Genomic DNA, 25,208 nt, shown 5'->3' on the forward strand with positions numbered 1-25,208 from the left:
AAACCACATATGGTCAAATTCCATACTCCACTTTTACGAACCATTTTCGCATGGCCGTACACATATACATCACAAGTACTTAAAATAACCGAGGGTAGTCCTATACATGCCATATCCAAAACTCAACTAAAGGAGTACCAAAAGGGCTTTGATAGTGTGGTTGACTTCAACTTCTATGATCCTGAATCCGATTGCTAACGAGCAAAATCTATAAACAGAGAAACAAAGAAACGGAGTAAGCAATTTATGCTTAGTAAGTTTGAGCCATAATATACACACAACCAAAGCATAGCATTCAAGTAGCTAAACAATAATTCATATGCACAATTTCTCAAAGACATGCTTACTTCACAATCCCAACTCTTATATTCATACACAAATAACGGCCTAGTTAATGCCGATAGCTCATTTATCATTAGAGCGAATATTAAATGCGCATTTACTCATAGTGTGCAAAGCACACACAAAACATACCTTGTTGTTGGGAATTTCACAAGTGCAATAACTGAAAATTTTCCAGCAGCTTATAAATTTCAATTCACATACCTTGAGTTTATCCAGATATAGCTACTGTTCAAAACACCTTGGGACATAGCCGGTTATGGTAACCTACACAAATGCCTTCGGGACTTAACCGGATATCACAACTCGCACAATAGCCTTCGGCTTAGCCCGATATCATAGCTAGCACCATTGCCTTGGGCTTAGCCCGGATATCACAACTCGCACAATTGCCTTGGGCTTAGCCCGATATCTGGTCGCACATTCATACACATCTTTGTTTCAATTTCAATCAAACTTTTATGCACAATTTACTTAATCAAGAATATCATTTCGGCTCAATGGCCACATACAAGGGCACAATTTCAATTGCTTATTACTTTGTTCAATCGAATCAAAATCTAAGTTTCGATACTCGAAAACTTACCTCGGATGTTGTCAAAGCGATTCGATGGCTATTCGACTACTTTTTCCTTCCCTTTATCGGATTTGGTCCCCTTTGCTCTTGAGCTTAATTTAACAAATAATTTGATTCAATCATTTGAGTATCGAAAAGAAGAACTCAAGGCACTTAGCCCACATATATTCACTAGACATTAAAGTCACATAAGTACGAATTCATGAATCGACTTAACACACAAAGCCTTCAACATGCTTACTCATGGCGAACAACACAACCTCTTAGGCACTCATTCATGGCCGATTATGCATGTTGATGTTGAGGCCAATTACATGTTTAACACCACACATGAATGGCACACATTTTACTAGCTAATGCTTTACATATTGTAGCTCAAGACTTATAATATAGCATCAAGCACTCATATGGTCGATTATACTTAGCCATACTTGCACCAAATCAACAATAAATTCCAAGATTTTCACATCATATGTGTACTAGGCGAATGTACTTGCAATTTCACAAACATTCTTCAACAATTTCTTCTTTAAACAAACATATTTATCATTTACTTCATAACCAAATCATCATGTGCAAACATACATACACATATAGGTGCATGGCGAACCTCAAGGTGTTCATAACCATCTAAAACACAAATTTTTACCAATCAAGTAACAAGCATAAATCATGCTCATGAATGCATCATGGCGAATACATCACATTCATACCCTTTCAACTTCGGTCATGGTTAAACAAAGAACTCAATGTCTTACTCAAGATTGCTACAAAGAAATTTCAAGAGTAGTCAATCCATCATTGCATGCATCATTATCAAGCTTCACATTTAGCATGCAATGGCTTTAACACAATATCAACCTTGGCCTAATACCATTTCCATGGCATAACAAGGATTTGAACCATGGCTAACATGAACATCAAGTTAGCAACTAAAACATGCATGAATCTCATGACACAACTTCATACATACCTTAATCTTGATGCAAGTATAGCCAAATCTCCTTCTAGATCTCTTCTAAACCAAAAATGGAGCAAAATCCTATCTTCTTCCTTAGTATTTTCGGCCAAAAGGAGAGAACAAGGATGAACAAAATTTTTTCTTTGCTTTTCTTTCACTCACGGCAACAATGGGAGAATACCACACTCACACACATTTTTTTTGTTTCTCCTCCCACCACTAAATTTTTTATCATTTCATCACATCATGCATTATCAAAACATGTCATAACATGTTTTCCTTGCCCATAACTCCTTGTCATGGCCGCCACTATGCCATCTTTGGGGAATTTGACATGCAAATCCTTAATTTTGCATGCATTATCAACTAGTCATCACACATTTCCCATCATACTTTCAAAGTTTACTACTAGGTCCTTTCTAGTGAAATTCACCTTTATAACACTAAATCGAATCATCAAAATGCCACACACAAATTAACACATATCATAGGCATCAAAATAAATTTTAAATTATTTTTATGCCTCGATTTTGTGGTCCCGAAACCACATCCCGACTAGGGTCAATTTTGGGCTGTCACAAATTCGTAGGATACAAATGACATGTCATTAAGGTTTACATGATTTGGGTACTAGTCCTGAATGTCCTATCGATGGTTGAGGTCATGCATGTGTTGTGGATACTCCACATCTCATGTGAACATCATCTTGTAGCTATGTTCCAACCCACAGCTCGTGTGAGACTATCGATTTATTGCTCGTGAGAGTATACTGATCTACAGCTCGAGTGAGCATACTGATTCACAGCTCATATGAGCATACATGTACATGAATATACAAATTACGATTAATGGAGCTAGCATACTATGTGTGAGCTATCCTGGTATCCAACGGTATTCGAAATGGTTCAACAGGCATTATTCTAATATGAAATGGTAAGGGTTCATTACATACTATTACAAGGATACATATGAATTATATAGAAATGTTGTTACATGGTATTTGGAAATGGAAATGGATGATACATATATATGAAACATAATTATTTGATGTGCTAATCCATGTTTACTTGGTTTATGTATATGTTTACATGGCTAACTTGTTTGATGTATATGCATAGGCTTTGGCCAAATTATGGTTGGAATATGCTAAGTTACTTACCTAATTTGCAATTAAATGGTAAGTTATGTTCTATGTTGAACAAACTTACTAAGCATTAAATGCTTATTTTGTGCTATTTTTTGTGTTTTATAGTGAATCAGAAGCTTGTTCAGGTTGGAAGCTTGTCGGAGCTATATCACACTATCCATCAGCTCTTTTGGTACTTTCAGTTGTTTTATTTTGGTTATAATGGCATGTCTAGGTATTTTGGTTAATGTTGACCATATATTTTGGTTGTTGTTTTGGCCATTCAACTTTGCTTGTGATTTGGCATTTTGTTGATGAAATAGTATAGATTGGTATGTTTATAAGTAGCTTAAAAATGGTTGATGATATGCTTGATATGCTTGAATGATGAAAGATGAAATGATAGTTGAATGTACATATTGTATAAGTCCTACAACTTGTATTAAATTGGTACTTTGGTATGCATGATCTAATTGGTTATTTGATGCTAGTTATTAAATGGCATTTTGGTATCAAATGGTTGTGTTTTGGTAAGTAAATTATATGGTATATATTGATGCAAATATGCATATAAGTTAGTTGATTATTTGATCAAATTGAATACATGGTTAGACATGTTTATATATTGTCATTTGAGGTGCCTAAAGGCATATTGGTTATATATGATTATACCATATGTATGAAGCTAGAATATGCATGATTTTGGTGCCCTGTTATGGCTTGTATATATGTACATTTTTGGTTGTAGGTACATGCCTTGTTGGGTGAGAAAAATGGCCTGTAAAATGGCCAATTTTTGTCCTCACGGGTAGAGACACGGGCGTGTGTATCAGCCGCGTGTAACACACGGCTATGTGTCTCCTATAGCTTTCAAAGTGTTGCAAGTCAAGCTGTTACATGGCCTAGCACATGGCCTGGCACACGGGAATGTGGCTTGGCCATGTGACCAAGTCAATGAGTTATACGGGGATGGACATGGGCTGGGACACGGCCATGTGTCCCTACTTCAAATACTCACCTAGCCTGAGACACCTACATTTCTCTTGACCGTGTGAATCACATGGCCGTGTGACCCTTACAATGTTGAAAATTTTCAATGTTTTCTAAATTTTTTTTTGAATTTTTGATTTAGTGTTGACTTGTTTCTAACACATATTTAGGGTCTCGAGGGCTCGTATAAGGGACAATATATAATGTCTGACTTAGTTTTAATATGTTTATTGTTATGATATGAAATGTTTGAATTTTTTTTCCATTTGAATTGCAAACTCCGATAATGCTCTATAACACTGTTTCGGCGATGGATACGGGTTAGGGGTGTTACAGATGAAGTCATTGATGGAACTACGATAAAGGACATGCCATAATATAGTAGACAGAAGAAATGATCATGTTTATAAATGGTATAATGCTCATGATAATGGATGGATGAAGTTTAAAAAAAGAGGAGTTGGTGGTGATGGATTATCTACCTATTCATGGAAGGCAACGATTAAGGTATAAATGTTTACTTCTCACTAAGTTCTCATGAACTTACAAGGTTATTTCTTATGTTTCAGGATGAATGTGAGATTGCACCTGGAGAACGGGGCTAGGACAATGCCCAATGAGTGGTGTATACGTTTATTATGCATGCAGAGCAAGTTGGGTGGCATGTTCAAAGCCTGAGCCAGTGCGTTGATCCGTACCCTAGGACATCTGTGATAGATTAGGATTTCAAACTAGACATTTTTGAAATTTAATTATCATGTGTTGTACTTGTATTCACTTATTGTATATACTTATATATTTTAGCTTGAAGTTTTGTAATTAAGTAGCCAACCATGGATTGAAATTTGTATAAGTAGGTTAAGTTAATAATACCCAAGATTTAGATCCAAAAAATTGGATTGGGTTGAGGGTGTTACATCCAGTGGTGAACAGGTACATAGTATGGTAAAGTTGGAGTCACCAGGATAGTGAACAGGAAAGCCTATCAGGGCATAAAAAGGAAAGTTACTGTATGACTCGAGCAACGAGTAGTTTGACAAGATGATCATGATGCCTCTGAAAACATGGGTAAGCATGCATAAATAGAGGATCCACCAAAGTGCAAATATAATAGGAACCAATAGAAGCGTTTAAACACGACATATGTGGAAGGAAGAGGTATTTCTTTCAAGGTAATTGTAATAAGTATCTACCATTTGGAGTCTGCAATAGTTGAGGTAGAACCATCACTGGCTAAGTGCATATGGAATGGTTCATTAGATTTGAAATCTTAAGTGGTGTTGGTAAAGAGGTCGCTAGAAAAGTGGAAGTCCGCCAAAGACTCTTTTAAGAGGGAAGTCCGCCAAGGACTATCTTAGGTGGTAAGCCCGCTGGGAAATAACGAAATAAACGAAAGCCCATGAAGACTATATAGTGCAAGGAAGTCCACTTAGGACTATTAAATGTAGAAGCTGCCAAGGGAAACCTAAGAAAGAGGTAGTCATCAATAAGTAATAAATTAATAAGTAAAAAGTATCGTCTCCACAGGGACAGTATAGGCAAAAATTGTGAAAATAAAAAATTAACAAATTGGTGATGGAAATAATAGGAAGTAGATTGAATTAACTAATTAACTTAACTAAAATTAACTAAGTATGCAAAAACTAATGGAAATGTAAACATAGAATTAAAAGCAACAATTCACAAGTTTAATTACTATGACATAGAAAAGATAGATTAATTGGCTTCTTTAACATAAGATTATTAAAACAATGTTAATGAACTTACGGAAGAAAACCATGGCAATTTGACTATTTATTAACCCAATATGAATAAATTATGAAATCATACTTATTTAATTCTTAAATTTCTCTAGCATATTTCTATGTTCAAACAACTTAAAAATTTCATAAGCAGACATCATAAAAAGATTATGCAAGGCAACAATATTATTTAATATTATTACTAATTTAATCACTAAATGATCAAACATGTACCCATTCAAATATTGTGTCAATTAATAACAATCTTGTTCAGATTAAATAATTAATTCAATTGTTTCCCTACATCCATAATGCATGAGTAGAATATTCATGTTTTTATTTGAATGTATAAACAACCAAAGCACTTAACAACTTTAACAGAATAATAACAATCTAAGCTAAGAGAATGCAATCAATCTAACATTAACAGAATTAAGGTATTTTAATTAAATTAAGAGAAAAAAATTTGGCAATCATGTTCATCAACTTATAATAAAACAAAAAGATTAAAGGGAAAGACACTAGAAGACAAATATGGTGTTTCCTTGTAGCATGGCTTGAGTTTCCTTTCCTCCTTTCTTTTGCTTGGCTCTAATGCACAGTTACTCCTTAGGGTGCCAAATTTTACTACTCAAAGAACTTTTGAAATGCTCCTCTCAAACTCTTGTGTTGCTCTTTCAAATGGGGGTGAAAGAATGGAGAATGGGAGAAAATATGATGAATAATGGATGAGTGAAATAAGTGAATAGCTAGCCCCTATTTATACATGTTTAGGCCAGTCATTTTTAGTAAATGGAAGCCTTGAATTTCCCTTCATATATGGTCGGCCCTTGCTTTAAGGAAAATGAGTGGATGACATAAAGTTTGGTTGAGGGAGTTGCTTGATTCATGTTTGATCTAAGAGAGAAAAAGCTTGAAATGTGGAAGGAATTTGAATGGTTACTTAAGGGAGCTTTGTGGCTGATTTTCAATGTTTACCAAGTATTGGATGGATGATTTGGGCACCTCTATGGACAGTTGGGTCTTTTCCTCCTTAGTGGACAGTTTGGGCTCCTATCTCATTAGCAGGTTATCCAATTTTGCTAACCTAATTTTAGATTTGGGTCAAGAATGTTGCCAAAGATGACAATACATAAACCCACTTCTACATGGCTTATATTGTAGAAATGCTACAGCATTGAGCAATGATAGGTGAGCTTCAAGACTGCATTTTCTTCCAATGTACTACTTATCTTAAAAACTACAAAATTCATATGTTTAAAATGATCAATACGACAAATTATCTTAGTATCATCCAACAAGAAAAAATAATATCAAACACTCCTAAATTTGTTATCAACCATTCAAAATTTGTATGAATTATTAGTCTAGAAGTGCTAAAGATAACTCTAAATTCTAGAGTTGTCACATTCCAATCCCAATTGGTCAAAACACTTTAGTTTATTGATTTAAAGATCTGGGGTATAAAAGATATAAAAGCATAAAACAAGTTAAAAGTAGTGTGAGTGAAAATGAGCGAAATAAAGTGATTAAGTTGAAATCACAATAAATATTAGGAATTTTCATTCATGTTGCACAAAAAATCATGAAGCTAACTTTACTGACTAATATCATACCGTATCTTACTAAAAGAGAGAAAAGGAAGGTGAGAGAAGAAGACAAAAGGAGGTGAGCCTAAATGTATATTATAGGGTGTGTAGGGTACAATATGATGTGCCAAACTAATTTCGTGCTTGAACCATCTTGAAGTGCCTAATTCTTGACATCCGAACTATCATTAAGCCATAAAACGTTACAAGCCAAAAAGTCTTATATGACTTAGGTAAATCTGTTCATGGATGAAAAAAGATTGAGTATGTAAGATGATAGTTACTTATATTCGCTTAATATAAACGTGATACTTATGGATGGACCAATATATTTGGTGATGTTTTACTTGTTCACTTTGTAATCTAATGAACTTTTCTGTTTGAGCTTCAAAATTTAGAATCGGTTATATATCATGTTGAAATTTTACATTTAACAAGTCTTTCTAATTGCCAAGTTTTTAACTAGAAGCTTCTATGAAACATGCTTAAGGGTCATCTTTTATTTGTCTTTTTCTTGTTTATCTTTTGCATGTGTCTTTGATTTGCTTGAAGACAAGAAATGACTTAAGTGTGGGAGAGTTTGATCTGCCACAATTCATTGTGGCAAATTGGGTCCTTTCTAATACTTAGTAATGTTTTCATTAAGTTTCTATTTAAAGTACTTAGGTAATAAAGTGAGTAATTTCGAGTTTTTTATGAACTTTTAGGCCAATTCGGGCCTAAAGGAGGACTAACATGCTAGTTGAGTTGTAGGGCCCCAGCTTAAGCTAAGGATTTAGTAAATTGCTCCTTATGTTGAAACACCCAACCTTTATGTTACAACACACCATTCAAAATGCCTAAAAACTATAATGTCATTCATGTTGTGACACGCACCAAAAGGTGTAGCAACACACCTTCCAGACTGCCTAAAGGAGCATACAGTTGTCCATGTCGTGACACGTACCAGGGATGTGAGACATAGCCTTGAATGTATCATAAGGGAGTATACTGCCATCGGTGTCGTGAAATAGGCTTGACTGTGTTGCGATGTAGTTAGGCCGAGACCAATTAAAACATCAAAGGTGTTTTCATTTGCAATGCTTGATTTAGTTATGTATAGTCATCTGTATTAGGTCTACATGATATGATTGCTCAGAACTCAACGGGGACCTCTTCCCTTATGTTTTATGTTTAATTCCAAATTTAGGTTTTTGTCTAAGTAATTTTTCTTTAATTCAATTTGCAATTTCTTTCTTCATTGTTCGTTTCTGTGTTCAGAAATTGTGAATCTATCAACATTATTATAGCTCTCAAGTTTTTGCACTTCAATAATATCCTGAATCAATTTCTTTCTTCCATCTTTATCTTAGATAACATGTTAAATTTACATGACTTTTGTGTTTAAATCGGTTAATTTTTTAATTGATCCCTACTAAATTAAGTGATTTTATGTTTTAATCCTATCAAGAATGCAATTGGGATGCTGTGAGTCAAAAACAAGCAGAAAAGGACCAATTTGTAGCACAGTCAATAAAGTGGGGCCAAAGTAAAAAATAAGCAGAAAAGGACCAATTTGCAGCACAATCAATAAAGTGGAGCCGAATCAGAAATGTGGAAATAGTCAAGGACTTATCAGATTTCTTTTGACTTTGTAAAACCTAAAATTAGAAGAAAACCTGATTTTATTTTTTATTTAATTTTAATTTTGTAGTGGGTAGTTAGGCCAAATTTAGTAAATCCTATGTATATAAATAGGACATTTATGGTAGCTTGAAAATACACTTGAATTTTCCTAGAAATTGATTAGAAAATCAATTTCTTCTTCTTTCTTATTTTATGTGAAAGTGTATAAGCATTCAACCATTTTTTTTTCCAATTCAATTTTTGGCATAATTGTTTCCCAAGCCCTTCCCCTTCCATCTTTCTCCATTATCATCAAATCACCTTTCATAACCTACAAAGCATGATTAATTTCATGTTTCACTAAATTCTAACTTAGCTTTAGGTCAGTATTCTTTCTGATTAAGAATCATGAAATACACATCCATACTAAAAATCCTTCAAATCACTATTCACTATTTTCCTAAGTATCAGGATTGACAAATTTGTCCCTTAAAGTTAACTCGAATTCAAATCAAAAAGTGTGTTTGGTTGGAGTTGTGTTTGTGGACAGTTGGGGAAATGAGTTGACCATGCTGTATTCGAATCTCTGAGAACAAATTAAGGGAGAAGTGATTGGGTTTAAACGACTTGAATGGTTGAGGCTATTAATCCGCGTTGGGTTCTTCAGAACGCAAGGTTGTCAAAATCTTGAATAGGGAATGCGCGTATCTTGGTTAGATAATCGGTAAGGGTTGGTTTGCAGGTCGTACTGGGACCAGCTACAAAAGGAAAAATTGGCGGTTAGGACTTTCTTAACTGCTATAACCAGCTTATCGTTGGGAGGAGAAAATTAATTTTCGAGGATCGATTCAAAATCCAAAATCCATCGAGTCTAGGGCTAAGGTTTATTATCTCTATTTACAAAATCTGAATTTATTTCCCAATTTAATTTTATTTCCAATATATTTAATTATTTATTTATATTGTTTCAATTATTTAATTTCTAAACATTTCAAAACTCCCCTGATTTATTAGTTTATTTTTTAGTAGGTCCGTTTGGAGTCGTAGGCATGACTATTGCCACAATTATCGACACGACAAAAATCCTGATCACAAGTTAAATGCGAAAGTTGATTATAATACCAATCCCTGTGGACTGGACCCTATAACTGCTCTTTACTAATATTTAGAGTTATTTTTAATTGTAGGAATTATTTTTGGTGCTTTTGATGCCCATCAAATTTTGGCACCGTTGTTGGGGATTGGAGATATTTTTTTAATACTCTTGGTTTCATTATGACCAGATCAGAACGGGAGTCTCTAGAGTTTGAATTAGAAATAAAGAAGTTGGATTTAAAACTGCGAAGAGAAGCTATTTGACACGAAAAACGACCAATTCCTGAATTTGAAACCATATCTTACACCAAGAAATTTTCTCATTCGACGAACTAGACGAGATGGTTGAACAAACTATACGCCAACTTGCAGCAGCACCAGATGAACAACAGCCTTTATGTGTAACCTATCCGAATGTCATTCGAGTTGAAGTCAGATTTGATTCATTTACTACCCACCTTCCATGGATTACAAAACGAAAATCCAAACATCCATATCAAAGAATTCCATATGGTGTGCACAAGCATGAAGCCTTAAGGAATAAACCAAGACCAAATTAAACTTCGTGCTTTTCTTTTCTCATTAGCTAACTCTGTTAGAGAGTGGCTATTATATTTACCCCCGAGATCTATCAACACATGGTCTAACATGTCTCGTTTGTTTCTTGACAGGTTTTTCCCTGCAGCTTGAGCGGCTGAACTAAGGAGGGACATTGTAGGAATCCGTCAAAAGGAGATTGAACCATTCTACGATTACTAAGAGCGATACAAAAAGTTGTGTGCAAGTTGCCCACAACATGGATTGACTGAATAGTCACTCTTGTAGTATTTCTATGAGGGTTGCTACCAATGGAAATGAAAATAATAGATGCTGCAAGTGGAGGGGCACTAGTTAATATGACTCATCAGAGAGTACGAGAGTTGATTTCGACAATTGCTACTAACTCTCAACAATTCTGACCAGTCATAGATTCCACGAGACGGGTTCATAGGTTAAGTTATCCATCTTTAGAAGACAAAATTGATAATTTGGCTAACGTTGTACAAAATTTTCTTATAGATAAAACGGGTCCAACACGGTTGTGCGGAATTTACAGTAAGCCAGACCACCTGACGGGCTCATGTCCAATTTTACATGAGGATTCAATAGAACAAGAAAATGTTATCGGGAACTTTCCAAGGCCACCCCAAAGGCAATATGACCCCAACCCGAACTCATATAATGTGGGGTGGAAAGATCACCCAAATTTAAGTTATGGGTCAAATCCTCAGTTCAATCAACCTTAACAACAAAGGCCGCCTTCGAATCAATAATTATCGCCCCTAAAGTCATATTTGGAAGCCATAGTGGAAAAGCTAGCCAATAGTATTGAGAAGTTCCAGCAAAAAACTAACATGCATTTGTAGGAGTTTTGAATCCCAAGGTAAGCTACCGTAGTGGAAAAGCAAGTAAGCAAGCTTGCTCTCACGGTTAGTCGTTTTGAATCCCAAGGTAAGCTGCCATCCCAAACTGAGCCTAATCTTTGGCACAATGTAAGTGCTATGACGTTGAGAAGAAGGTTTTGGAACCCGTACCTAGCATGAGTCGTGCCCACAACACTGGCCGAGATGAGAAGAAGCTTGATACAGAGGCTCTAGTGGAGTCAGCACCACAAAAATCATTTACAGTACCACTTCCGTTTCTTGGAAGATTTGTCCAATGCAAAAAGGAGCGAGAAGAGAAGGAGATCCTTGACACCTTTCGAAAGATAGAAATCAACATACCTCTTCTTGATGCAATTAAATTGATTCCATGATATGCAAGATTCTTAAAAGAATTATGCACGAGTAAGAGGAAGCTCCTAAGGAATGAAAATGTGAGTGTTAGAGAAAATGTCTCCCGCCATTTTACAAAGGAAAATACCACCTAAATGTAAGGACCAAGGTATGTTTTCCATATCTTGCAAAATAGGTAGTGTCGATATTAAAAAGGCCATGTGTGACTTAGGTGCATCTATTAATATTATGTTTTTTTTTAATTTATAAACTACTTAATGGGGTCTTTTGAAGGAAACAGGTGTAATTATTTAGCTTGCAGATAAATCTGTAGTGCATCCAAAAGGAATGCTAGAGGACATTCTTGTTAAGATAAACGAACTAATATTTCTTGAAAACTTCTACTTTACCAACATGGAGGGTGACAACTCGACCAATTCTTCTAGCATACTTCTTGAGAGACTATTCTTGAGTACCGCGTGAATGAAAATTGATGTTTGGAGTGGAACATTCACCATGGGATTTGACGGTGAAGTGGTTAGGTTTAATGTTTATGAGGATATGGGACACCCCAGTGATAAGTTACAAACCATGCCTTGCAGGAATGTAGATCTCGATGTTAAGTAAGAGGAATCATCGATGATAAAAAAACCAATACATGAAGCTATCATGAAAGCCTCGAAATTAAAGCTCAAACCATTTCCAGAACGTACAAGGATTCTAATAGTGAAAAATGAAAAATTGAACGGAGAAGCTCAAAGACGCCTCAATCTGCTAATGATAGGGGAATCTAGGAAGGGCTTTAAGGACGGTGGGCAAAGGTCGAAACCTTTCTGCAAGAATATCCAAGTGCACGAGATGAAAAATTTAATTCTCAATAAGCAAAACAGATAAAATTTAAGGTCGTCGAGCTAATGACATTAAACAAAAGTGCTTTTTGGGAGGCAACCCAAATTTATTTTTAATTTATTGAATTTTTTAATTTTAGATTAATTTAGATTGAAAATAAAATGAATAATAACCAAATTATTAATTAATCAGGTTAATGTGTTATTTTCAGGGACGTAATAAAGGTTGTCAATTTTCTGACCAGCATCCTCACAATTTTGCAAAGTGGTCACTTCCACATCCTCTGTCTCACTAAAAAATACACGATGAGTACACTTTACCTTTATCTCTATTGTACTTAAATTCTTTACAATATCTTAAAGACAAGCATAGGTTAAGTAGGGGGAGTAGGACTAGTAAGATGCATGATTATTTTTCCTTTAACATGCGTTAAATTCTTATACCGAGATTATTCGTTTGTTTGTTTGACATTAAGCCTTTAGTTCCTATACTTAGTCAATTTAAATAATTGGGTAAACCTTTGATTAAATGTTCATTATCTAAGATTAATTGACGTGTATGTTATAAAATTTAAATGTTGTAATTAAATTGTTTCATGAAAATTGATACCTTATAAATTTGCTTGGTAAGCATAACATTTTTATTATGAATATATTATTAAAAAAAAGAAAAAAATACATAAATAAGTTCTACTCCACTGATAGCTTAGGTTATGAGTGAGGATGTCGGTAATGTGACCGAAATGAGTAACCAGAATGAGGTGCTTGGGTTGTCATCTCATTTCGCGTAAAAAGGTTCGAGTGATAAACCGAAAACTTGCAAACACTTTGCTAATCGAGCTACCGTGAGTAGGGGAAATAGTTCATTTGGAGACGTGTCAAATTGAGTAACCGAAGTAGGGTGATTGGTTGTCATCTTATTTCGTATAAAAAGGTTTGACTACGTCCCAAATTTACTACATTGAAAATTAATACCTTACAAATTTTGGTTTAAATTTAATTTAGCGAAATTATTTAAATTACAATTTAAAATTTTCTGGATACTTGTTGATTAACTTGAGTAATTCAGCATTTATTCATTTTTTTCCTAAACAATTTGGATTGATAATTGTCGTGGAAGAGAGGCTTGATTTTTGATAAATTAGTGGATAGTGTTTGTTGTGGAAACTTACGGTATGCTTGAGGGCAGGCGTAGGCTAAGTAGAGGGATTTGATAACATGTTAAATTTGCATGATTTTTGTGTTTAAATCTGTTAATTCTTGAATTGAACCCTACTAAATGAAGTGATTTTATGTTTTAATCCTATTAGGAATGCAATTGGGATGCTATGAGTAAAAAAAAGAGCAGAAAAGGACCAATTTGCAACACAGTCAATAAAGTGAGGCCGAATCAGAAACTTGGAAACAGTCAAGGACTCATGAGATTTCTTTTGACTTTGAAAAACCTAAAATTAGAAGAAAATATGATTTTATTTTTATTTAATTTTAATTTTATAGTGGGTAATTAGGCCAAATTTAGTAAATCCTACGTATATAAATAGGGCATTTATGGTAGCTCGAAAATACACTTGAATTTACCTAGGAATTGATTAGAAAATCAATTTATTCTTCTTTCATATATTTGCGTGAAAGTGTGTAGGCATTCTGCCAATTTTTGTTTCCAATTCAATTTTTGGCATAATTGTTTTTCAAGCCCTTCCCCTTCCATCTTTCTCCATTATCATCAAATCACCTTTCATAACCTACAAAGCATGATTAATTTCATGTTTTACTAAATTCTAACTTAGCTTTAGGTCGGTATTCTTTCCGGTCAAGAATCGTGAGATACGCATCCATAAAAAAAATCCTTCCAATCGATATTCACTATTTTCCTAAGTATCGGGATTGACAAATTTATCCCTTAAAGTTAACATGATTTCAAATCAAAAAGTGTGTTGGGTTGGAGTTGTGTTTGCTGAAAGTTGGGGAAATGAGTCGGCTGTGCTGTATTCGGATCTCCGAGAACAAATCAAGGGAGAAGTGATTGGGTTTAAACGACCAGCGCGGTTGAGGCTATTAATTCGAGTTGGGTTCTTTAGAACGCAAGGTTGCCGGAGTCTTAAATCGGGAACGCGCGTATCTTGGTTAGATAATCGGTAAGGGTTGGTTTGCAGGTCGTACCGAGACTAGCTACAAGAGGAAGAATTGGCGATTAGGATGTTCTTAACTACTATAACCAGCTTATCGTTTAGAGGAGAAAATTAATTTTCGAGGATAGATTTATTATCTTTGTTTATAAAATTCAAATTTATTTCCCAAATTAATTTTATTTCCAATTTATTTAATTATTTATTTATGTTGTTTCAATTATTTAATTTCTAAACTCCTCTGATTTATTTGTTTATTTTTCAACAGGTCCGTTTGGAGTCGTGGGCACGACTATTGCCACAATTATCTACACGACAGAAATTCTGATCACAAGTTAAACGTGAAAGTTGATTATAATACCAATCCCTGTGGACTCAACCCTACTACCACTCTTTACTACTATTTAAAGTTATTTCAATTGTAGGAATTATTTTTGGTGGTTTCGACGCTTGTCAGTCTTTTAATATTGCATCAGTGTTTGAATTCCATCTAGGGATTTATACAATTAGGTTCATCAGCAACTAAGATCTAAGGATGATTAACAAGTGGATGTGAGAGTAGTTAATGACTGCTTTAGGGTTTCTTAGCGGATCAGTTGGTTTGGGTTGAAAGAGCTTAAACCCTAGGCTTGACAATCCTATGAAGTTTATTTAGATAGATGAGGTCGAAAGAATAGTCTATCGAGCATCACTTAGCCTGTGCGAAAGATAAGGAGTTCTTATCGACTAGTTAGGTTAGTTAAAAGGTGAGAGGTAATAACTAGGTTAACTATTAGCTGATTGAATAGAACCCTAGATCAAGAGTTAGCTATGAACATTGAAGGGAGTTGGAATTCTGTTTATTCTATCAATAGATTTACAAATTATTTTATTTCTACTATTTAATGTCTTTTGCACCTTTTATTTATATTTAATTCTTACTCATGAATTATTGTATTATGGTTCCAAATTAATACTGCTTAGACTTGTTGGTGTATGAATTAAAAGTAATCTAATTAAGCTTCTTTTGGGTATGATTCTCAAAAAACTTTCGTGTTCTGTTGTAACAATCTGTATTAAAATATGACTCGTATAGTTGTGAACACTGACTAATTCCACATTTTTTATAATAGTATTCTTACTCTGGGACATTCACATATCGGGAGGCGGTTAGAACAAAACTAACCCTTAAGTTTATTAGTGGATTCTAGTAATTGGGATGCTTAATTTCTTTTTTTTTCTTTTTGGATTTTTTTTTACAATTTTTTATTTTTTAGTTTTAATTATTTCTTAAAAATAAATTATTATAATTTTCATTATTATATTTTTATCTTTTATTTTAGACATTTCAAAAGTTTATTTTATTTTTTATGAAATTATCCTACATAATTTACCTTTTGCGCATGTGGCGCTTTCCCAATGCTTTTTTTTTTAATAGAGGAAAAGGTTAGATTAATTGGTATAACAACATCCAACTTTAGGCATCAAATCGAATAAATAAATTTTTTAATTATTAAAGTGATATTAAAATATAACTTTGAGAGCTAAATAAACATTTAAACTTTTTTTAATGAGTTTATAATTATAATTACATTATAAATTTACAAATAATATATATTCAATTAATTATAACTAAAAATAACTTAATTCAAAAGTATAACCAATTGAAAATCAAAATACATCTAGATTTAGGGTAGGTTTGGAGTGGCGGTGCGGTGTGTTTAGCTTACTTTTTGTCTCACGCTACAGTATCGCTACAGTATCCAATCTCATCTCCACCGCTATTTTTACATTAACCGCAGGTAAACGCACCGCCTATCCAAACTCACCCTTAGACCAAAATATATTTAGAAGGACAAGGTGCATAGTGCCAATGATTTAAAAAAATTTGTGTCAAACTGGTAATACCTCTAGATTATACGTCCAAATAGTTTAACCAAATTATTAAATTATATTATAAATTCAATATAAAAATTATTATTTTAATATTAAATAATTATTAAATAATGTAATTTATCAGTAAAAATATGCACAAGGATCACTAGTTTTTTAAAAAATTAATGATATTATCTTCAATTTTTAAAGAAGGGTTAAAATATGAACAAAATGGTTACAATTTTTCAGTTGTCAAAATAATTTTAACAAAAAAAATTAAAATTTTGTTTTTAGTTTACAACCAGAGTGCAATTATAATACAATTACAAATACACATTCAAGTAACTTCAATGTACAATCAGCTATTACAACACAAATAGACTATTTGATTAATTACAAAATAGAATCAAATTATTAAATTACAAATACACTAAAAATTAAAACAATTCAAAATAAGATTAATTAACTAAATTAAAACTCACACATAATGACAATACTAATCGATCATACTGATTTGAAGGGAAAGATCTTTTGCACCAAAAACTGCTTTGAACCACCAACAGTGGACCGGACATATTGGTAAAATCACGTAAACCGGTTTTTATATTTTATTTTTTGAAATTTCTATCTCAACCTGGAAAAGAAACTATATTCATTTAAAAACACCAACCTTGATCCCTTAAAAGTTACTAAATACAACTACCCAACCCAGTACAAAAAGTTTAATAACAAATTTGGTCATTAAAATTTAGATGTTTTATAAAATGATCTTAATCGTATTTTAAATTTTTTAATTATCAACTTTTATTTTTAAAATTATTTTTTAATAGATTTAATGAAAATGTCGTTAAAAAGTTATTAAGTTGATGTGGAATTTTATAAGTAAAATATTTTAAGTGAAATATAATTCATTATTTATATAACCTAATAAAATAATTATATGTAAAAATAATAAAATAAATAATTTATGAACTTAAAAATAATTCTTAATTTAAAGAAAATAAACATAATTATTTTAAAAATTGAAACTTTTTTTAGATAATTATGTTTATTTTTTAAATTGAAATCTTTTAGATAATTACATTTATTTTCTTTAAATTAAGAGTTATTTTTAATTTTATTGTATAATTTATTTATTTTATTATTTTTGAGATGTAATTAGTTACCAAATCCAAAAAAGCAAATAGACAAAAATTTAGCCTTTATGCCTTGTTGCCGTTCGTCTTTGCTATGATTCTGTCTAGTCTTCTCAAGTCTCAAGCTAAGCTTGCCCATCGTCGTCGTAACCAGTTGCTGCTGTCGTCGAGGTGAGGTCTCAGCTGCTTGCTTTTTTTTTTTTTTGTTAGCTTAGCCTCGGGTCTGGGTTGTTAAGGGGTGAAAAGAAGAGGACAAGGGTGGGAAACATCTGGTAAATGAATTTGGGTAGAAGAGACGACTGAGATCTTGATGAATAAAGTACAAGAAGATAAACAGACAGAGATGCAATGGTGCTTATGCTTTTCATTTTTGAAGATGTAAAAGGAAAGTAGACAGTAGGCAAAGAAGCTTCTGTTTGTTTGGGTTTACTTTGAAATTGTCATGGGAAGCAAAGGCTAGATGACATCCATTATTATTGGTTTTCTGTATTGGCTGTTTTTAAGTTGTAACCGTTGTTAATATTTTTTTGAAGCGGTTAAATTAAAAATCTATAATTTGACTATTCGATTGGTCTTAAATATGACAAACAAAAATTGGTTTGCATTACCAGTTCAACGATCTTCTATTATTAAAGAATATTTTGAAGTGATTGGATTGTTTTCATCGCTGTGGTTGGAGTTTTGATGTACCAAAATCTTAGGGATACTTGGATTATTCAAAACATTATTCCAATACCATGTGTTGGCCCTACTACCAAAAAGAAAAATGAAATACATAGGATAGATGCTGATTTAAGAAAAAAGTTCAGCCTTATTTCTACCCCAATCTCTTCCGGCCTTCATGGGATTAATAATAATTAGCTTACAACAACCCCTGTTCCACATATTCTTTGTTACTCAAACAGTATAGTGTTGTTGAATGGTATCAATGTCGAGTCCTTTGAGCTTCACTACGGATTCAACGTGTCCTTTGAGTGTGTGAAGCTCCCTCAACCTGGTCAAACCCAGAAATAGTGATTATGAATATGGGTTGTAAACCCTAGAAAAATGTGATTATATTATATCCGAGTGGAGTCAAAGTAAAGAATTATCACCTTGCAACTTCGGCACGCTTCCTGGCTTGCTCAGCAATCTCCGACAGTTCTATATAGTTGCTCTTCTCGGTCATTTCAGGAGGTGTCAAGCCATGAAGGGTGCGTTGAGCCAATGCCCATTGTGCTTCCCTCTCTCCTTTTCCGTAATCCTTCTTTGTTGTGAAGGCAGTCTACAAATTTTGATTGTGAGATTAAACATCCAATAGGATCACATGGAAATTAATTACCACTTCTTATCCTTCACATTGGGTTTACCTTGTTTTGAAGCAAATTATTCCAAGCTTTTCCACTCATGGCATAGCGGATTAAGAACTTGATTACATCAAGTGGGAAGTAAAAGACTACACTGTAGATCCAGATTACACCCGCCCAACCCCATCCTATGCCTTTGATTCTTGCAAACCCCCAGTTTGCATAAACTGCAATTACAGTAGCCACCTACATGGTTGAATAAAAACAACAATTATATTCCACCAATTTGAAGTGGGATTTTTTTCTTTATTCATTTTTTGGGGGTTAGGGAACTCACGAGTTGTGCCAAAATGAAGGCAATCACGAGCAAGAAACCGGGACGTTCGATGAAAGACCAGCTTCGAGAACGAGTGACGAAGATGAGTGCTTGACTCACTATGCTCACTTGGAGGTAAACAGCAGCTGTAAGCTCGTCCTGATTGTGTCTAATGGATCTTACACCAAATTTATCCTGCAATGAATATCATCCTTTAGTTTAGCTTCGCAATTTGATTATGCTGGTTTAAGGAGGCAATAAAGGGTTTTTGCATACAGAAAAGAAGTTCGAGTCATTCGCAGCCCAGAAGAAAACAAGAGTCATGCAAGCTAGATAGGTGCCGAGGACAATGCCAGTGCAAAAAATCTCCTTGAGCTTCCACGAGTCAGGCATTGGAGATGGCTTAACCCTGTCCTTGGAAATGGTCATAATTGTTCCATCATTGAGTATGGCTATGATCAAAACCATGAAAGGTGAAAAATCGAACTTCCAAATAAGTGCAAGGAGCATAAATCCCAACACGATTCGGATAGTAATGGAGACAGCATAGATGGTGTAGTTTTTCATTCTCTGGAAAATTGCTCTACTTGTCAGAACAGCACTCACAATCACACTTAGTCCTGGTTCTGTTAATACTATGTCCGACGCACTACGAGCTGCATCGGTTGCATCATCGACTGCAATCCCAGTATCAGCCTTCTTAAGAGCTGGTGCATCATTCACACCGTCTCCGGTCATGCCACATATGTGCTTTCTTTGTTGTAGCCTCTTCACAATTTCATACTTGTGCTCTAAGTTAGCCATTAGTTAAAACAACAGTGATAGATTTCTTTAAAGCCTCGAATTAATACCGGACTGTGTTCAATAAACTCACCAGGAAAAACGCCCGCAAAACCATCAGCCTTCTCGATAAGCTCATCAACGCCAATTGTATCTAATGCATCACCCTTATTTTCACCAAGGAGAACTGATGATGGATACATGTTGGTTCCCATGCCGAGCCGGCGACCAGTTTCCTTTCCAATGGCTAGTTGATCACCTGTGATCATCTTGACATTGACACCAAGACTTAGAGCACGGCGAATTGTCTCTGCGCTATCATGCCTTGGGGGATCAAATAGAGGCAATAAACCCACAAATTGCCATGGATCTCCTTGGCCATCCTTGGTTTTCTCAGGCACTTTCTACAATATCAAAATGTTTATTTCATAATAAGATTTTCTTTCCATTTACTTGAGAATTCCATATATGATTAAGGAGAAAAGTAGCATAGAAAGTTACTTGTTTTGCCACTGCAAGAGAGCGAAGCCCACGATCAGCAAACTTAGTAATGATATCATGAGCTCTCCTCTTCGCATCATTTCGGAGGTTACATAGTTCAATAATCTGATAGGGATGTCAAATCCTAGGTATCAACATAAGAAAATAACTTTGTTGATAAGAAAAGCATTGGTACGATGGTAAACCAATCCATTTACCTGTTCTGGAGCACCTTTGCTGACTCGGTGCCAACTACCATCAGCCTCGATATATGTCATGGCTGTACGCTTATCAACAGGGTTGAAGGGAAAGAAATGAACTTCTGTAACCCCTGCTCTGGCCTGCAAAATAAATTTCATGTTACCAGTTGATGTATAATGATGAATAGGATTTATTTTTGTCAATCTTGACACTCACCTCCTTGGGATCACCTAGCATTCCAACAATACAGGCATCAATGGCATCTTGATTCTCAACCCGGGAGGCCCTTGCCGCTAGTAGAAGAACCATTTCCTTGTCAATATTGTCCATGAACACCTGAAATTTCACATGATCGTTATGTGACATGATCAGTGCAAAATCAATATGCCATAGTAATTTTTAAGTTTTAATTCAAGAACTAACCTCAATCATGCTCTTGTCCACTGTAAGCTTGTTGAGAGTGAGTGTCCCTGTCTTATCACTGCAAAGTACGTCCATTCCAGCCATTTCTTCAATTGCTGTCATTCTCTTAGTGATGGCTCCTTGTTGTGAAAGCCGGTGAGATCCGATAGCCATGGTCACAGATAAAACTGTTGGCATGGCAATTGGAATCCCTCCAATGAGAAGCACCAATAGATTATCGATTCCATCTCTGTACTTACGGCGCTGGATTGGATACATCACAACAATCTCGATAAGCATCCCTACTCCAATTGAGCATATGCAGAAGTTCCCAATTGCTGTCAGCACCTAATAAAACAACCGTCATCCATTGCACATCATCAGGTAACAAGTAAAGAACAAGTGCAAGTTCCAAACTTGGAAATACTGCTAAGTACATTAAATCTTCTTTACCTGCTGGAAGTGCCCTACGTTATTGGTGCTATCAACAAGGTGAGCAGCTTTTCCAAAGAAGGTGTGGACGCCAGTGGCAATAACGACAGCCTCAATCTCACCTTGCTTTACAGTCGAACCAGAGAATACCTCATCACCTGAGTGCTTATTTACAGGCAAAGACTCACCGGTAAGAGCAGACTGATCAATCTTGAGTGAATCACCTTCAAGAAGACGTGCATCTGCAGGGACAATATCTCCCAATTTAATACTGATGATGTCTCCCGGTACCAAAATCGCAGCTTCTTGCTCGTTCCATTTTCCATCTCTTAGGACCTTCAACCATTCAAACAAGTAAAAAGGGTTAGAAAGGCCTTGTCCCCCTTTTCTTGCAACACAAGCAATTTCGACATTAAAGTTTGTGAATATGGTGTTTGCAAGTTATTTTTTGGTATCCTTAAGCACCTTGGTTTTGGGAGCAAGACCAGCCATAAGTGCAGCAGCAGCATTTCCTGCATTATTTTCTTCGATGAAGCTAATAGTTGAGTTGATGAAGAGCAATGAGACAATTCCAATAAAATCTTGCCAATCTGGGGGTTTGCCCTGTCATTTTATCATACAAATACAATAAGAGATTGCTTATTTAAGCCTATTAGTTCAAGTAAAAGAGAGAGATGAGTGTAAACATACTCCTCCATTAGCCAAAGCAATGGCCATAATAGCAGCAAACTCCATGACCCATGAAAGAGGATTCCACATAAATCCCAAGAACTTCAGAACCTTGTTTTCCTGTTTAATGTTAGAAGTTTTTTTTTCCTTTTAGTTTTATACATTAACCTAAAAGCAAAAAGGTATAAATTAGAAAACTTTTGCCTTTTTCTCTTCAAGTTTGTTGGGACCAAAGATTTGAAGCCTTTTTTGGCCTTCTTCACTTGTCAGGCCGTTCCTGGTGCATTTCAATTGTTGAAACACTTCTTCAACGGGAATTCGCTCCTGCAATCACCACGTTCGAGTTTATATATATATATGTAAGTATAAAAGATTAGCCTTTTTACACGGAACACTTTACTGGCTGAATACGAGGGAAAGAAATACTGACAAGATCAACAGTCTCATTCTTGATTTCTTCCAAGCTGATGCTCTTATCCGCCATGTTTCTCTCTGATTAGTTTCCCAGGAACATATAATTAAATTAAAAGAAAAAAGAAGGAAATGTAGTCTCTTTATTTATCTTTCCATGCAAACCAAAAGTACGTTATAAGTTATAAATTGGGAGCTGAAACTACTCTCATAGAAACCCACATCTTTTCTTTATATATGTTGAGCTTTGTGCGGCTTGTTTTTAACTTCTACCTCAAAAAGAAAAAAGTAATTAAGAACAACTTAATAACTAGGTATTATTATGTTAATTTATGGGGGAAATTTAAAGTTTATTACGGTTAAAGCAATAGTACAAAATATACAAAGTGGAAACTCAAAGTTAAAGTGGTGTGTTGGTTGGGTTATCTATATAGCTGAGCTTTGGGAAAATTCGGGACCGTAAATGAGCGAAGGAGCAGGAGAGTCCTTTGGTCGACGCTGGCCAAGTCATTAGGCTATAAGCTATTTCACTATGTATTTCTCTCTCTCTCTCTCTCTCTCTCTCTCTCTCTCTCTCTCTCTCTCTCTCTCTCTCTCTCTCTCTCTCTCTCTCAAACCATAAAACTTGCCAATTTGTTGGTTAGTTTGGGATGTTAACATTTACGGGAATGGTGGAAACAACCTAGGGGCCACTTGTTATGTCATTTTATGCATGACGAAAAAGGGAGGATTTTCGGGGTCTATTCGAATTGCCAAATTATGATAAATAACATAATATGTTTAAATGCTTCACACTCTCTTCGATTGATTCATGATCATTCTCAACAAATGAAAGCATAATTCTTTTTTATTTTATTATTCCCTAAACTATAACCTTATTCTAATTTTATAAAATGCTTATTCTAATAAAATTACTCAATAACAAAAACAAAAAACAAATTAAATAAAAATAACATGTGTTTTAAGTTTTTTTAAATAATATGGACAAACTAAAAACAATTTGAGTTAACTATTTATAAATATGAATAAACTCAAATAAAATTTGCAATTCATATTCTTAGCTTAACAAAGTTGTGAGGAACTTTGACTATCTATTCCATATAGTTGTCTCATTCCCCATTTGAATAGTAATTAGGGCAAGAAATTGGGGCAGTTAAAGTGTTTATATTTTTGTTGGTATTTTTTACTTGTATAACTTATGTAATTAGTTTAAAAGTGTTTTTAGTAATAAAAAAAAATTGTGTACAAAGGGATCTAGATATAATGAGATTTTAATATTATATTTTGGATAATATTCTTGAAGAGAATTAAAGGAGAGTGATTTGTCGTATTTTGGTACATCAAATCAGGCTCTCTCGAACACTTGATTAGTTTGTCTCAAGCAATTTACGAAATTTTTTATGTTTTTTTTTTGTTTATTTTTAGTTTTTAGTATTAATGATTGTTTTTCTTTTGTTTCAATCCTTTTGAGACCCAATTTGGAAAAATTATGCCATTGGGAGTTTATTGGTGTATTTGAGTTTGTGTAGGGAGACATCTATAGCCAAACTATGAGGAAAATTGCAAGTGATGTGGGTATCATGACACTGATGCCAGGATGTTGTGACATTGACCCTCAATCAACTTAAAGGAGAAAAACTTCAATGAGAAACTGATCTGTCACGAATTACACTATTATTTACATTCCTTTTTCACATAAATTTAGCTTGTTTAATAGTTAAATCGAGTCATTTTAGTGTGTATATATATATATATATATATATATATATATATATTTTTATACTTTGATTAGTAAGTAATGTCTTTTAGTAGTTTTTATTACATCTTAGATATCTAAATAAGGTTGTGTGGTTATGTAGGTCAAATTGGGACCTAAATATGCCCATGTCGCAACACCGAGAAACCGATGTTGCAACACCAAAGACAAAAGAAAAAAAACAAGTCATGGAATGAAGCTGTCTACCGTGTCGTGACACGCCTCCAACTATGTTGCGACACGAGTCCTATGTTGCAACACAATAGGCGGATGTTGCAACACAACTTCTAAGCTGCCCAAAAATCCCTGCACTTAATGATTGCGATTTTGAGGGCAATTACGGTTCTTTTTCCAACATAAAACCTTAATTGACATTGTAAATGAAGAGGCACTTTAGTCTTTTGGATTTTTGCTTATATAAACAACATTATAACTAGATTCAATAGGGGATTGAACATAAAATTATTATTTAGTTATCATTTTTTATTTCGCTCTTAGTTTTTACCTAGTTATTTTTATGTTCGAGTAATTGGAAGATCCTATTCCAAAGTGAGACTTTTATGAGCGGATTTTTTTTGGAACCGCGCTTTTGAATCGATTAATCCATGAACTTTCTCCATCTCTTCTTCTATTCTATTATTTATATATCTTTCTTTAACTTGTTTAATTGATTGTTTGTGTAAATATTAGAATAAGTTTATACTTTATACAAGATCATACATGTTTCAAC

At 34.3% G+C, this 25,208-nt stretch overlaps 1 protein-coding gene across 1 annotated transcript; it reads right to left on the minus strand.

Moving 5' to 3' along the window:
- Positions 1–18,013: 18,013 nt before the first annotated feature.
- LOC108485387 (ATPase 9, plasma membrane-type-like) lies at positions 18,014–23,422 on the minus strand. Its single transcript, XM_017789222.2, has 15 exons — positions 22,742–23,422; positions 22,516–22,635; positions 22,333–22,431; positions 22,108–22,245; positions 21,664–21,978; positions 21,232–21,558; positions 21,025–21,144; positions 20,826–20,948; positions 20,629–20,733; positions 20,222–20,531; positions 19,624–20,138; positions 19,369–19,542; positions 19,095–19,277; positions 18,840–19,009; positions 18,014–18,739 (listed from the first exon to the last, which is right to left on the minus strand). Exons 1-15 carry the CDS (start codon positions 22,793–22,795, stop codon positions 18,643–18,645), a joined length of 2,850 nt encoding a protein of 949 aa, XP_017644711.1. The 5' UTR covers positions 22,796–23,422; the 3' UTR covers positions 18,014–18,642.
- Between the last annotated feature and the right edge of the window lie 1,786 nt (positions 23,423–25,208).

This window comes from Gossypium arboreum, chromosome 6 (assembly GCF_025698485.1).
Source record: "Gossypium arboreum isolate Shixiya-1 chromosome 6, ASM2569848v2, whole genome shotgun sequence".
Lineage (NCBI taxonomy): Eukaryota > Viridiplantae > Streptophyta > Magnoliopsida > Malvales > Malvaceae > Gossypium > Gossypium arboreum.